The 12,871-nt window shown below is 47.3% G+C and overlaps 3 protein-coding genes across 4 annotated transcripts in view; 1 reads left to right on the top strand and 2 right to left on the bottom strand.

Annotated features, from left to right (window-relative positions):
• The window catches only part of TTLL5 (tubulin tyrosine ligase like 5), a 128,106-nt gene extending 124,363 nt beyond the window's left edge, over positions 1-3,743 (bottom strand). Inside the window, exons 1-2 of the mRNA XM_057376020.1 lie at positions 3,624-3,743; positions 2,984-3,113 (exon numbers count right to left, since the gene is read on the bottom strand). Of these exons, the coding sequence (XP_057232003.1) occupies positions 2,984-3,063 (80 nt within the window). The 5' untranslated portion in view covers positions 3,064-3,113; positions 3,624-3,743. The remainder of the gene's footprint in view (positions 1-2,983; positions 3,114-3,623) is intronic.
• A 199-nt stretch (positions 3,744-3,942) lies between these two features.
• On the top strand, positions 3,943-6,528 carry ERG28 (ergosterol biosynthesis 28 homolog). The gene is made up of 4 exons (XM_057375776.1): positions 3,943-4,172; positions 4,360-4,450; positions 5,679-5,797; positions 5,966-6,528. The coding sequence occupies exons 1-4, from the start codon at positions 4,040-4,042 to the stop codon at positions 6,043-6,045; spliced, it is 423 nt and encodes a 140-aa protein (XP_057231759.1). The 5' UTR covers positions 3,943-4,039; the 3' UTR covers positions 6,046-6,528.
• A 988-nt stretch (positions 6,529-7,516) lies between these two features.
• Positions 7,517-12,871, bottom strand: part of FLVCR2 (FLVCR heme transporter 2) — a 35,410-nt gene continuing 30,055 nt past the window's right edge. For both annotated transcript variants that reach the window (XM_057375485.1, XM_057375653.1), the window contains one exon: positions 7,517-8,564. In XM_057375485.1, the coding sequence (XP_057231468.1) occupies positions 8,539-8,564 (26 nt within the window). In that variant the 3' untranslated portion in view covers positions 7,517-8,538. The remainder of the gene's footprint in view (positions 8,565-12,871) is intronic.

Genomic DNA, 12,871 nt, shown 5'->3' with positions numbered 1-12,871 from the left:
ACAGACTCAACTTGCAGAAACTAGTTGACCTTATTACCGATCAATATCGGAGCAGAATAATGAGAAGTAAACCAAATCTTACAAACACCTTCCCCCTTACCCCTCCCTCCTTCCYAGGCTTAACTTTATTCCTGAATCTCTACCTCCTTCCCCTCAGCAGTGCAGGGAGATGGGAAAGGGGGGTTACAATCAATTCACCACATGTTACTTCTGCCATTGCTTCCTCCTCAGTGAGAGTCCATACCCTGCTCCAGCATGGGGTCCCTCCCACAGCAGACAGTCTTCCACAAACTTCTCCAATATGAATCCTTTCCATGGGCTACAGTTCTTCATGAACTGCTCCAGAATCCAACCCTTTCCACCGAGCACAGTACTTCAAGAACATCCTGCTCCAGCATGGGCCCCCCATGAGGTTACAAGTCCTGTCAGCAAACCTRCTCCAGTGTAGGCTCCTCTCACCATGGTCTGGAGGTCCCTCCCAGGAGCAGTTACAGTATATGCTTCCCATGGAATCCCAGCCTTCTTTTGGGCATCCACTTTCTCCAGCATGGGGCTCCCTCCACAGGATCTCTGCACCCTCACAGATTTCCATGGACTGAAGGGACACATCCTGCCTCACCATGGTCATTATCACAGGCTGCAGGGAATCCAGGCACCTGGAGAACCTGCTTCCCTTCTGACCTTGGTGTCTGCAGAGTTCTTCCTGTCACATATTCTCACTCTTCTCTGAGCACTATTACCCCCATGCAATAACTTTTTCTTCCTTCATAAATATGTTATCATAGCGGTGGTTCTACCATAATTGATGGGCTTCATCTTGACCAGTGGCAGATCCATCTTGGAGCATTGGCTCTGTCGGACATGGAGGAAGCTTCTACAACTTCTCACAGAAGCCCTCACACTACCAAAACCTGGCCACAAAAATGGAATACAGCACCCTTGGTACTCAGTTATAAAGGGAGTCTTCGAGATCATTCTCTTTTTTTAGTTGGTCTTGCCAGTCCTGGCAAGTTTAGTTCTGTATTTATTTTACTGGGTATAATCTGGGAGAAGCCTCACAAGCTTTCACAGCTACAGTTCTCTGAATTTATAGCCTGGAAACAAGATCTATAATTCACGGTAAACCACAATTGCTGTTATCCATGCAACCAGACAGTGCAGATTCCAACCTCCAATTTTAGAACTGCAGATCAATGCAGTCTGCCTGGTTGTAATACTAGCATCTGAAGTGCACAAAAAAAAACACTAACGCAGCATTGGAGAGACTAGAACAGACTTGGGCTTAACACAATGGATAAAGTTGTATATTCTTCCCTTTTAATTCATGTCAGATATAGTGGAATTCAAGCCCAGAATGCAAGAACGATGCCCCCCAGTGCACCACTGGGTGCATCACAAGTTTTGAGATGCAGTGATCAGTTCTGTATAAAACAAGACTACACTGGGAAATACCTCCTCAGAGGAATTAAGGACACCAAAATAATTAAGACCTATTATACAAAATTCTTGGATCACATAAAGAAAAACTGTCARCCTCCCTAGGCAAATAAAACTCGTGCTGTTCATTGCCACAGCTCAACGAAATTAAAAACATGAAAAAGTTAACAGAAAACAGAGACTGAGGGATTCAAGAGACATCTCCATCTACCCAAATAAGAAAAAATACAAAGAATGACAGAGATACACAGCAGTATTTGTCTATAAAATATGCAAGATCATTGTCTGCCAAAGGTTTGGGGAAGTTACACAAGACAAAACACCTCCAATACTTAGAACACAGCAAGAGAGATAAAAGGACAAGGGCTGATGCTAGGACAAGGGCTCTTAAGTGTAGCTTTGGTCCTCTTAACAAAGTTACTACCATTATCACCCAGACAAATTAACTTCACAGCACTCCCAACTGCTTCCCCTACCTCTAAAAACTAATTAAAAAAGATCTACAACCGGTATGTAATTAGCTGTTCAGACTGGAAGGACCCAAGAAGCTTCCAGAATTTACACTATAGGCCAGAGCCTTATGTAAGTGGAAAATGAGCTGAGGCAACAGGACAGGAGTTTATATTAAGCCTGTCCTGAGGATTTGCAGCAAGGCTCAATCCTCCAGGTGACAGTCATTCATTCCTAACATGACCCTTGATCACTTGATGCAGACATACTATTACAGTTGCAGTCTAGGTGAAGTTAGTTCTCGAGCTTTCTATCCATAAAGATCTAGCTAATCCAAGGCAACCACTTGCTATGAAGCAACATTCCTCTAAATGTGTTAAGTCACTGCAGTCTGCAGCTGGGCACTCAGTCACAATGTGCAACCCAAAAAAAAAACCCTAACAGGACATAATGAAGTAGGTCCAAGTGAAACAGAAAAGGGATTCCACTATGGGAAAGAATAAGGGAGCAATTCCTTCACAAGCAAAGCTAAAACAAGTTACTAAACAAAGATAGAACAATCATTATGACTTGTTACTAGTAAGTAATATGAACTCTAGCAGTTATGACCAGACAGCTTTTTTTTAAAAGGACATAAAACATTGTACATCAAACTATTGTACATCAGATTTCTATTCTCTGCAGCAGCAGAAGCTTAAAAAAACAAACAAAACCAAAGAACAAAAAAAATCCCCCCAAAACACACACACCCCTCAAAAAAAAAAAACAAAAAAAAAAACCCAACCAAACAAAACACAAACCCAAACAGACACATATAATCAAAAAGGTTCCCAGCTTAGGAACACGACAGAAAGAAATCTGTGAAACTACAGACTTCAGAGCAGCCAAGGAACAGCTACACATCCAGCCCTGATGAATATGGTGGTCTTTTAGGCTACGGATGTAGGTAGACTACCCACAGGCTTGAGGCCCAAACCAACCACCTTCTACTTCATAGATAGGAAGGTAAGAAATGCATCTCTCTTTTCAAATTACTACAGATTCACCAGAAAGCACAGGCAYATAGAAACGTTTCAGAGGGTTTTTCCCTACTTACTCCAATCCAACTACTGCGTCTTCTTCCTCATCTGCAGATGAGCCAGTTTCCTCCAGATCTTTAGCCATCCCAACTGGCATTTCCTCTAGGAATTTTCATACAGCCCAGTCCCAGTTGCAAGAGCAGTTACCTGCAATAAGGATTAAAAACGGGAATGCATAGCTGAGCAGGACAGCGAGAAATCAGGTAACTCCCACCTCCTGCCACTACATATTTCTCATAGGACTATCAACAAGTCTACTAAACATCTGTGATCTGTCAAACATCACCTCCGAGCCAGGAGCATACAGAAAGAAGCATCACCTTCCAGGAGATTATTCCGCACCTACCCGTGAGAGCCGCTCGGGCGTTTACCGGTAACGCGCATCCCTGCCCTGCCCTGCCCTGCCCTGTCTCGGGCAGCAGACCCACGCCAGACCGGCCCGGCCCCAACGAGAAACGCCCCCCAAGACCGCCCCGCCGCCCGGGGCCAGCCGGACACCGTAACGCCTCCACCGGCGCAGGAGCGACCCTCCACCCGGAGAGGCGCCTACGGCCCGGCCTACTCCGCGCCAGGCCAAGCACGGCGACCTCCCGCGGCCCTAGAAGAAGCAAGAAAGGCGGGGAACGCCTAAGGCAGCAGGTCCCCGTGCTCGCCTACCTGCCCCCGCACAGCCGAGCCGGGCCAGGCCAGGCCGGGCCGGGCGCACAAGGCAGCCCCGGCCCCTCCCGCCGCTTCCCCGTTACTACAACAACCGACGGGCGGCGGCCCCGCCCCGGCGCGCAGGCGCCCCCACCGCCTCACTGCGCAGGCGCACTCGCCCCGCCCCACAGCCCCCCCGCAACCACCCTCCAGTGGGCGGGGCCGGAGGCGGGACCGCCTCCGCCCGGCGAGGGATCCGATTGGCGGGAGAAGGCCTTACGTCACGTGGCGAGCGCATGGAGCGGCGCCCAGCGGCCAATCGGAGCGCTGGGTGGTGGCGCGGGCGGGGCCTCGGTGCCGCCGCGGGAGCGCCGCCGGTAACGGGTGGGGACGCGTCCTGGGCCTGGCGAGCGCGCTCCGAGCCGGCCGGGAGGATGAGCCGGTTCCTGAATGTGCTGCGCAGCTGGCTGGTGATGGTGTCGGTCATCGCCGCCGGGAATACCCTGCAGAGCTTCCGCGATCACGGCTTCCTCTCGGAGAAGCTGTACACCGCCAGCCCCGGCCTCGGTAAGGGCCGCACCGGCCGTCCGGGCGCCTGGAGGTCGCCTTCCAGCCGTGAGCTTTGGGCTCTCCTCGGGGTCCCACCTGTGGGGCCTAGGAGCCGCCTACTGCCCCGGCGYGCGCCTCCGCGGCGGGACTGGGGGTGGTAGGCAGGGCCGTGTGTGGTCTCCCATGTGCTCCCTTCTTCACGCAGTGAACGGGCTCCAGGCTCGGACCTTCGGCGTCTGGACCCTGTTGGCATCAGTGATCCGCTGTCTCTGCGCGATCGACATCCGTAATAGGACGTATGTAAAGCAGCACCCGAGAAATCCATTGGTTTGCTTGCTAGTCACAGCCTGAGCTTAGAGAGGGAGGCACARAGGAGGTGGGGACTCAAAAGCTATTACTGAGCTTTCTATAGTGTTGACAGTATTCCCCTGAAGAAGCTCAAATAGCAGTGTGGGATTTGTGTGATAGCTGCTGCTCCCTTCTGCCACTGGAGACAACCTGCACGTTTGATTTCTGTTCTAAGCTGAGTCAGAAACTGGTACTTACTGCTTTACTGTCACTTCTTAACGTCACAAATTTCTGAGCCAGCTTGGAAAGCGTTTTCTGATGGCAYTGCTGCTCTGTTAATGAAGCAATTGTGGTCTGACTGATGCCCAGTACTTCTTTTACTATGACAGCTCAGCTAAAGACTGGTTCAGTTTTAAGACCTTTTGCAGTGGTCTTAACCGATTGCTTTCTTTCATACACTTACCTGGGGCTGAGGACAAGGCCTGAGGTGCAGCCTGATGCCGAGTGGGAGACAAGCCATATCTCCTTGTGCTAACAGAAATGTTTCTGAGAGGGGTTTCCAATAAGGCTGACTTGGGGTCTGTGCTAGACAAAGTCTTTATTGGGGGTTGCTAAAACACTTCTGTCACCACTTCTGAGCCCCACAGCAGAAGTCACTGTTCACCTGGCAGTATGTGCTTGGATTGCCCAGGCGTACCTGAGGTAGGGAGGTGCAGAGACTAAATGATGTTTTTAGGAGGTGTTGGCAATGTCAGTTGCCATGAATCAGTTGTTTCTTTGAGGAATTTTATCTGGTGTCTCTTGGACCTGCTCCCTTTTCAACAGCTGTGGCCCATAGAGGGTAGCAGAGCACAGGTGGGAAGACACTGGGTGATGAAGCCTGAAGTCAGCCAGGTCTTGTCACCCTAGTTYTCTACTCATCCAGTTCTCACCTTTTTTTTTGTGTGTGCACTTACTTCTCAGTTCACTGGTGTTTTACTCATGCTCTCCCCTCTTCACCTGCCTTCGGGCCAGATAATGCCTATGGCTTTCAATGCACCACTGAACATGCTGCCCCATTCTCCTCTCAGCTGTTGCCCAGGGAGTTCTTGCACCTCACTAGGCAAAGGACAAAGTGCCCTCTGTGCTGCCAGTGAGAGCAGATGGGGTAGCATGCAGGTTTGCCTTTTCTTCCACTCAGCCATAGTCACACCCATCATATGATATGATAACCTGCTTTTTTCTGCTCTTCAACAGCCTCTATCACATCACGCTCTTTACCTTCTTTTTGGCCCTTGCTCACTTCCTCTCTGAGGTCTTCATATACCACACTGCAGCCTTGACAATCGGAGTTATGGCACCCCTCATGGTAGCAAGTAAGTAGAGCTCTGTGTCCTTCCCCTGCAAACTCTCCCTGGAGCTATGACACCCCAGAACTCCCCATGCTGCTATGGGCTAAGGGCAGGAAGGGGATGGTGGGAGGAGATGCCTCAACTCTGTTCCAGCATTTTCTACACAACTCATCCTGTATCTCTGTATCACAGGTTTCTCCATTATGGGGATGTTGATTGGGCTGCAGTACCTGGAGGTAGAAGCGCTATCACAAAACAAGAAGAAAAACTGAAGTTGAGGGCTTTGTGTAGGTCGRTGTCATCTTCCGCCTTCACTGCCAGACTTCCACAAAAGCTCATCTGAACTTCTCCAGGACACCAATCCCACTGGTGGGTCAATGTTGGACTCTGTCAATCACTGTCATTACCAAGTGGTTTTTGTCTTGTCCAGGCAACATTTCAACTGACTCATGTCAAAGACCAAGTCCCAGAGGAGTTTGTGTCAAAGCTTATGGGAGGCAGTTGGTGACTGACTCCTTGGGTAGGTAGGCAAAGTCTCCGACATGGCCAGAGCACTAAGGACTTCTCTCCCAGTGTACTTGTGGGGACAAGGTGCAGAGCTGTCCAGGATTTGCTGAACACTTTTGGACCAGAAAGAGAGAATAGGTGCTACCCCTGGCAATGCTGTGTAATTTGCATGTGTGTGTTCCCCAGGGGCCATTTCTAATAAATGACAAAAAATGGCAGTGTGCTATGTTTGTCTTTCGCTACACAGCAGCGGGTAGAGGATCAGAGCCAGCGGCAGCTTCCACTGTATGTTGCACAATACATCATCTCTCTTTACAGCAAACCTGCCTTTCCCTCACTGCTTGCCACAGCATAGCAGGTATGACTGCACACATAACACAGATGAARAGGGTTGTTGCAGCTCTCTCTTTTACAGCATGCTGGTGACAAATCTATGCACCTGTGAGCGAGGACTGAGCTATCTGTGTAGTGAGCTGTAACTACAGAAAATGGAGAAAACAGGAACAGGTTCCTTAAACCTAGAGAATATAATGCCCAGAACAGTGAGCAGCACACACARTGCAGGAAAGAACCAGCAAGAACTCCTAGCTGGGAACACAATTCACATGCAGAAGAAAGGAAAATGAGGGAAAAGAACACAGCAGTAGCACTGGGCAGAAGGATGATTTTTCCATTCTGCAGAATATTCMAGGCTATTAAATGAGGCACATGTATACTATTTCCAACCATTTAATATGAATATGTCAGGTTTTGTTGTACACTTCAAATGTTTTTATTTTACATTGAATTTTCTATTTAAAATMATTCTAAACCCCCATTCTCAATCCCAAACTATCAAAGATAGTACTTCAATCATAGAAGATGATGAATTGGAAGGCATTCATCAGGATCACTGAGTCAAACTCCTGGTCCTGCACAGGATCCCCAAGAATCACAYCATGTGCCTGAGAGTTGTCTAAGCACTTATTGAACTCAGGCTGTATCAATATGTAAYGTATCAAAAAACTATTACAATTTCACCCAAAAAAAAGTTTTGTCATAAATAGTATGTCAGAGAGGAGTATTTTTAACTATTCCATCTCAGTACAGCTTTTGTCCCCTGCCTCAAATAATACATAAGTAACTGTATGATTTAAGGAGTATAAGGATACTTGATGTTTCCAGCAGGAGTGGGATGCTGGAGAGAAAAGAGAAGTGATAAAAGGATCTACATCTGTGTTTCAAAAATAAATAGCATACAAATGGGCAGTGTCTGTAAGACACAAATGCTGGTAAGTGAGCACCTCCTGTTATCTGTTATGAAATTAGAAGCTCCCACACTGGAGCAAATCTGGATTCCCATCATACCACGCTCTGTGGCTGTAAAGAGCAACACAGCYTTGGCTGGTTTTCTCAATATAACACTTCACAAAAATTTGTATGTAGTGTTGAAACATGCAAAAGGCACTTTATTGTGGAGGAGGAAGACACAGTCTTCAGCCCAGGGAACATGTGGTTTGACTCTTATTGCTAATGTAGTGATGAGCTAGATTTAGGCTGCAGAACTAGTCCTTGCCTTGACATAGGAGGCATATTGGTATCTCTTAATTACTCCTAGTATTTAGGAACATAAGGGCAACCTTAGTGAATTCTGAGCAGAGKTTTTTCCAAACTATAAGTGCTTCATTTGGGAAAGATAAACAATAAAACCAGCTGGCAGCAGCCAGTGCACTGCTTTGAACTTGGTAGTGTACTGAGGCCTCCGCTACCACCTGTGCAACACAGAGCATCCATGGGAACTAAGGCAGAGCAGTCCCTCTTCCTGAGAGCCAGTTGAAAGCTCTTCCAGGGCTGCTTACAGAGCAAGTGTGTCCAGCTTCTGCCTTTCATGTCACAGCCACATGCGAGGTGCCACCATCATGCTCAGGGTTAGCCTTGTACTGTGGCTTTTTTTTCAGTACATGTGCTTTTCCCAAGCATACATGGTGGGACTGGGGGGGACACAGCAGACTCTCCCAACTTTTCCTTCCAAACACTGAAGTCTCCAAAACAGCAAGATGCAAAGATAAAACTGAAAAGAGCAACCCCCCCTCTTGTTTTGCTCTTTCACACTCTCCACCAGCAGTTCGCTGGGCTCCTGTCCTGAGGCTGCCTCCCTGCTATGGGGTGCATGTCACAGGAGGATGGTGCAGGTAGAAAAGATGGGAATGAGGGGGGCTGTATGTCCCAGCTCTGCCACCCCTTCATTTCACAGCCGTGATTCCTCAATGACTTTGGAACTAGTGTAATCTTCTGGCAACACTTTCTGCAAGTCAGAGAAAAACAATGTGGTTAGGATCCTGGGTGGCCAGACCCAGGCTTCAGAGACATCAGCTGTCCAGAGCCTGGCTAGTTTATCACTCCGCGCTAGTGTGCAGAAATCCCCAAGGAAGAATGGCCATCCGCAGAGAGTGCAGCTGGTTCCCTCTTCCTCCTCTAGACACTTCAATTGCCCAAGGAAGGGGCACTGGGGCAGTGCAATATTCTACTTCATTTAAGCTACTTCCTGTCATTCTCAGACCACTCTTAATTCACTGTGGGGCTGATACCACCAGAAGTATCAGACCCACCGACAGTTCACCAGCACCACTTCCTGTTACACAAGCTCAGCCTCAAACCATCAAGTTGCAGGGCCAGTTTCTTGGGCAAGGGAAGGTGCTGGAACTCCTTCATGCCATGAGGCAGCACAGTGTCTGTGCAAACACAGAGAGAGCTTGCATCCTGTACATCCTCAGGAGGCTCAGCACAACAACCAGTTCCTCTGTGTCCTTACTCTAGCATGTCTCAGGCCTCTTCAAGTCCCAGACACATTGCTTGTCTTGCTCATCTTCTAGTCTTTTCATCCCCACCCCCACGCTCATTCGAGGGCTGGCACCCTCTGTCCTACTTCTTCCTTTCCCCAGCTTGGATTTATGGCTGAGATAATTCTACAGAGTGGTGCCTTCTTCAAAGTTCATTACTCATATCTTAAAGAGCCGTAAGAAATAAGAGGCAAACATACTTAAGTCTTTTTCTCCATAAATCCTGTAGAAGAACTAGCCTAATTTCTTCAAACCTTAAGATGAAGGGAGCAGTAATCATTTCCCAGAGGAAAAGCAAGGAAAACAGAGACTGCTGCCCAATTACCACCCTATCCTCAGCTTCATGGAACAGCCAAACTGTCACAATTCCAGTTCAGCCTTCATGGGTGGAGTTTGACAAGCTCAGCTTCTKAGCCTTTCTGGGGTGTGTTAGGATTAAACTTGAGATTTTTATTCCCCTAGCAGATTTCTGATACCTCTCAAATTCTTATTCTGCTTACAGTGAGACAGCCCAGCTGTCATTAATTCAGAAGAGAGCATGCAGACTTTTAAGGGTGAATGTGGAGTTTCTGTTGCCTGGGCTCTGAGTTTACTCACTGTAGGGCAAGACTGACATCTGAGGCAGAAATCAGAGGTGCACAGGAAAGAGGTTCACATCCCCAGTGCAGTTCAAGAGAAGTCCAGGCAGCATGGAAGCAAGAGACATAAAACAGTCTCATTTTGAGTAGGCTCTTATATAATAGGTGAAAAGGTTTTACAGAAGTCAACAGCAATATCCCAAAGCAGAAGWGTGAGATAAGGAAAGCTTCAAAGAGATGCCTGGAAGCAAAAGCCAGGAAGTGCAAAGAGGGAACTTCAACAAGCAGGAAGGGCAGTGGGGTGCATGAAGCAGTGCCAGAGGTAGGAAGAAGCGGAMATCTGCATTTAGACTTGGGGAACTGCACCAGAATGCACCATGGAATCACTCCAGCAACTCTGAACAGGCTCCCCAAGCATCTCTGGGGTGTGAGCACCAGACATCTACTGTGGAGCTACTGGAGCAGAGATTTACATCAGGAAGTCTGAAGGGCTCCACCAACTTGGGAAAGGAAGGCTGCTCTCACAGCTGTGAGTTGCAGTACTGGTGGCCTGCCTATGGCTTTGGGACAGGAGAAGAAGGATGCTTGACACACAGTAAGCACAGAAATGGAGCAGGGAAGTTTGGGAAGCAGAGGATTGGTACACAGTGTTTGTGCCTGCTACACACAATTCCAGCATTCTTTTATTGGTAGTATTTCACTAGAGGTTAAGAATGGTGCAGCTTCCAAAAGAATCCAGAAAGCTACTGAGGGTGGACACTTGTCCTGATGCCCTATACCAGATTCTAAATAACACTGGCCTTGGAGGAAAAGTAACATGCCTTTGGGTATCCCATGCAATCCATCAGATGCATCTTTGCATCCAGACAAACATACAACCAGTAAAAAAGATACTTGGTCCTGATTGAATCCTGACTTATCCAGGACATGGTTTGAGGACACAGCAAAACTTCAGTCCTGTTTTAAACAAATCCCTTGCTGTGGCTGTACTCCTAAAGCAGGTCACTGGTAATGCAAAATCATCCTCTCATCAGTGCTCAGCTCTTCTGGTAGCATTACACTCCAAAGGAAAAAAAAATTTAATTTTATTACAATTTAAAAATCAGGAGAAAAACTGACTTTACTCCCCACACTGTAATCAAGAATAGGTTCTTCAAACACATCAGCAAAACAATCAATTTATCTACTGCTATAAAAGACTGGTACATAGTAGTCGTAAGTGCCCTGAACACACTTTTCTCAAATTTGCAAGCTTCAAAGAGGCCTAGCAAAGCCCAATCTGAATGAAAAGACAGTCCTGCTATTTAAGAATCTTGCAGTGATATCTTTCCTAAAAGCCCACAAAGCTTTAAAGTATTTCCAAACAAATGTAGCCTAAGACTCTGYTTGAATTCAAAACAAGTCAAAACAAACCATGGAAGATCAGTAAAGATGCTTTTTTCTTAATGCAAAGAAACAATACAAAAAAGCTTGCATGGATGCTGGAAACCATGAGCAAATGAGCACAAGCARTACACAGCATATTTGTGAGTATAATATGTATGCTAAGTCAACTGACACTACTATGAAATCTAAAGGCATTATGTTGGAATGGCTTCAGATGCRCTTAAAACAAAGGGAGCACACAAAGAACCTTATCATCACATGAAACAGGCGTTTGATCCAAGTGTCCTGAGATACAGAAAGCTAAACCAGCTGGAGCTCTRGGAACTGAGGCAGACAAAAGTGGGGAGGATTGTTGGGACCACACTACAACTTCATTAACAGAGGAAAAGTGTACACAATACCATTAGGCTCATTTAATCTACTAACTGCAATATTTGTTTAATTATAACCATTATCAGAGAGAGATCACCAATGGACGAGAAAATGTTACACAGCCAATGGTACAGTGCTTCAGTGGAAAGTGTGAGATCTGCACAACTCTACAGCTCTGCATGCTCTGGAAGCTCACAACTGACTCTCAGTCTTCTTGCARCAACCACAGAATAGTGTAGGATGGAAAAGCCCCTTAAGATCATTGAGTCCAACCATTTACCCAGCACTGCCAAGTCCACCACTAAACCATGTCCCTAAAAACCACGTCTACATGTTTTATAAATACCTTCAGGGATGGTGACTCAACCATTTCCCTAAGCAGCCTGTTCCAATGCTTGACAACCTTTCCACAGAAGAAATTTTCCTAATATCCAATTTAAATCTCCTGTGGTGCGACTTGAGGTTGTTTCCACTTGTTCTGTCACCAGTTACTTGGGAGAGGAGACTGACCCCCGAGCTCACTACACCCTCTCTCCAGTTGTAGAGAGCAAAAAGTCTCTCTTGAGCCTCCTTTACTCCAGGCTGAACACCCCCAGCTCTCTCAKCTGCTTCGCATAGGATTTCTGCTCCAGACCCTTCACCAGCTCCAGTGACCTTCTCTAGATATGCTCCAGCACCTCAATGTTCTTGTAGTGAGGGGCCCAGAAATGGATACAGGACTCAAGGTGCAGCCTCACCAAGTACAGGGGAGCAATCCTTTCCCTAGTCCTGCTGGCCACACTATTTCTRACACAAGCCAGGATGCCACTGGCCTTTTTGGCCACCTAGTCACATGCTGGCTCACATTCACTGCTTCTGTCCAGCAGCCCCAGGTCCTTTTCCAATGGGCAACTTTACAGCTGCTCTTTCCCAGTCCTGTAGCACTGCTCAGGGTTGTTGTGACCCAAGTGCACTTGACTTTGTTGAACTTAATAAAACTGACCTCAGCCCATGGATCCAGCCTATCCAGGTCCCTCTGCAAAGGTTTCCTACCCTTCAACAATGCTCCTGCCCAACTTGGTGGTGTCTGCAAACCGACTGAGGGTGGACTCAATCCCTTCATGCAGGTCATTGACAAAGACATTAAATAGGACTGGCCCCAATACTGAGCCTTGGGGAACACCACTGGTGATCTGATGCCAACTGGATATAACTCCATTTACCATCACTCTTTGGGCTCAGCCATCCAGTTTTCTACCCAGCAAACACTGCACCTGCCCAAGCGTTGAGCAGCCAGTTTCTCCAGGAGAATGCCGTGGGAAATAGCGTCAAAGACTTTACTAAGTCCAGGTAGAYTTCATCCACTAATACTATATCCCTCATCCACAGGGTCACTGTGTGACCCTGCCACAGAAGGAGATCAGGTTACTCAATTTGGACCTATCTTTCCTTGGGAC

Source organism: Malurus melanocephalus, unplaced genomic scaffold (genome assembly GCF_030028575.1).
Source record: "Malurus melanocephalus ecotype Western Australia unplaced genomic scaffold, MMel_1.1 scaffold_0, whole genome shotgun sequence".
In the NCBI taxonomy this organism is placed as follows: domain Eukaryota; kingdom Metazoa; phylum Chordata; class Aves; order Passeriformes; family Maluridae; genus Malurus; species Malurus melanocephalus.
This window is presented reverse-complemented; position numbering and strand designations above follow the sequence as displayed.

Bases quoted from the DNA above. Each gene is read 5' to 3' on its own strand.
- ERG28 (XM_057375776.1), top strand. From the start codon at position 4,040: ATGAGCCGGTTCCTGAATGTGCTGCGCAGCTGGCTGGTGATGGTGTCG. The intron at 4,451-5,678 runs GTATGTAAAGCA...GCTCTTCAACAG, and splicing joins ATCGACATCCGTAATAGGAC to CCTCTATCACATCACGCTCT. The intron at 5,798-5,965 runs GTAAGTAGAGCT...TCTGTATCACAG, and splicing joins GGCACCCCTCATGGTAGCAA to GTTTCTCCATTATGGGGATG.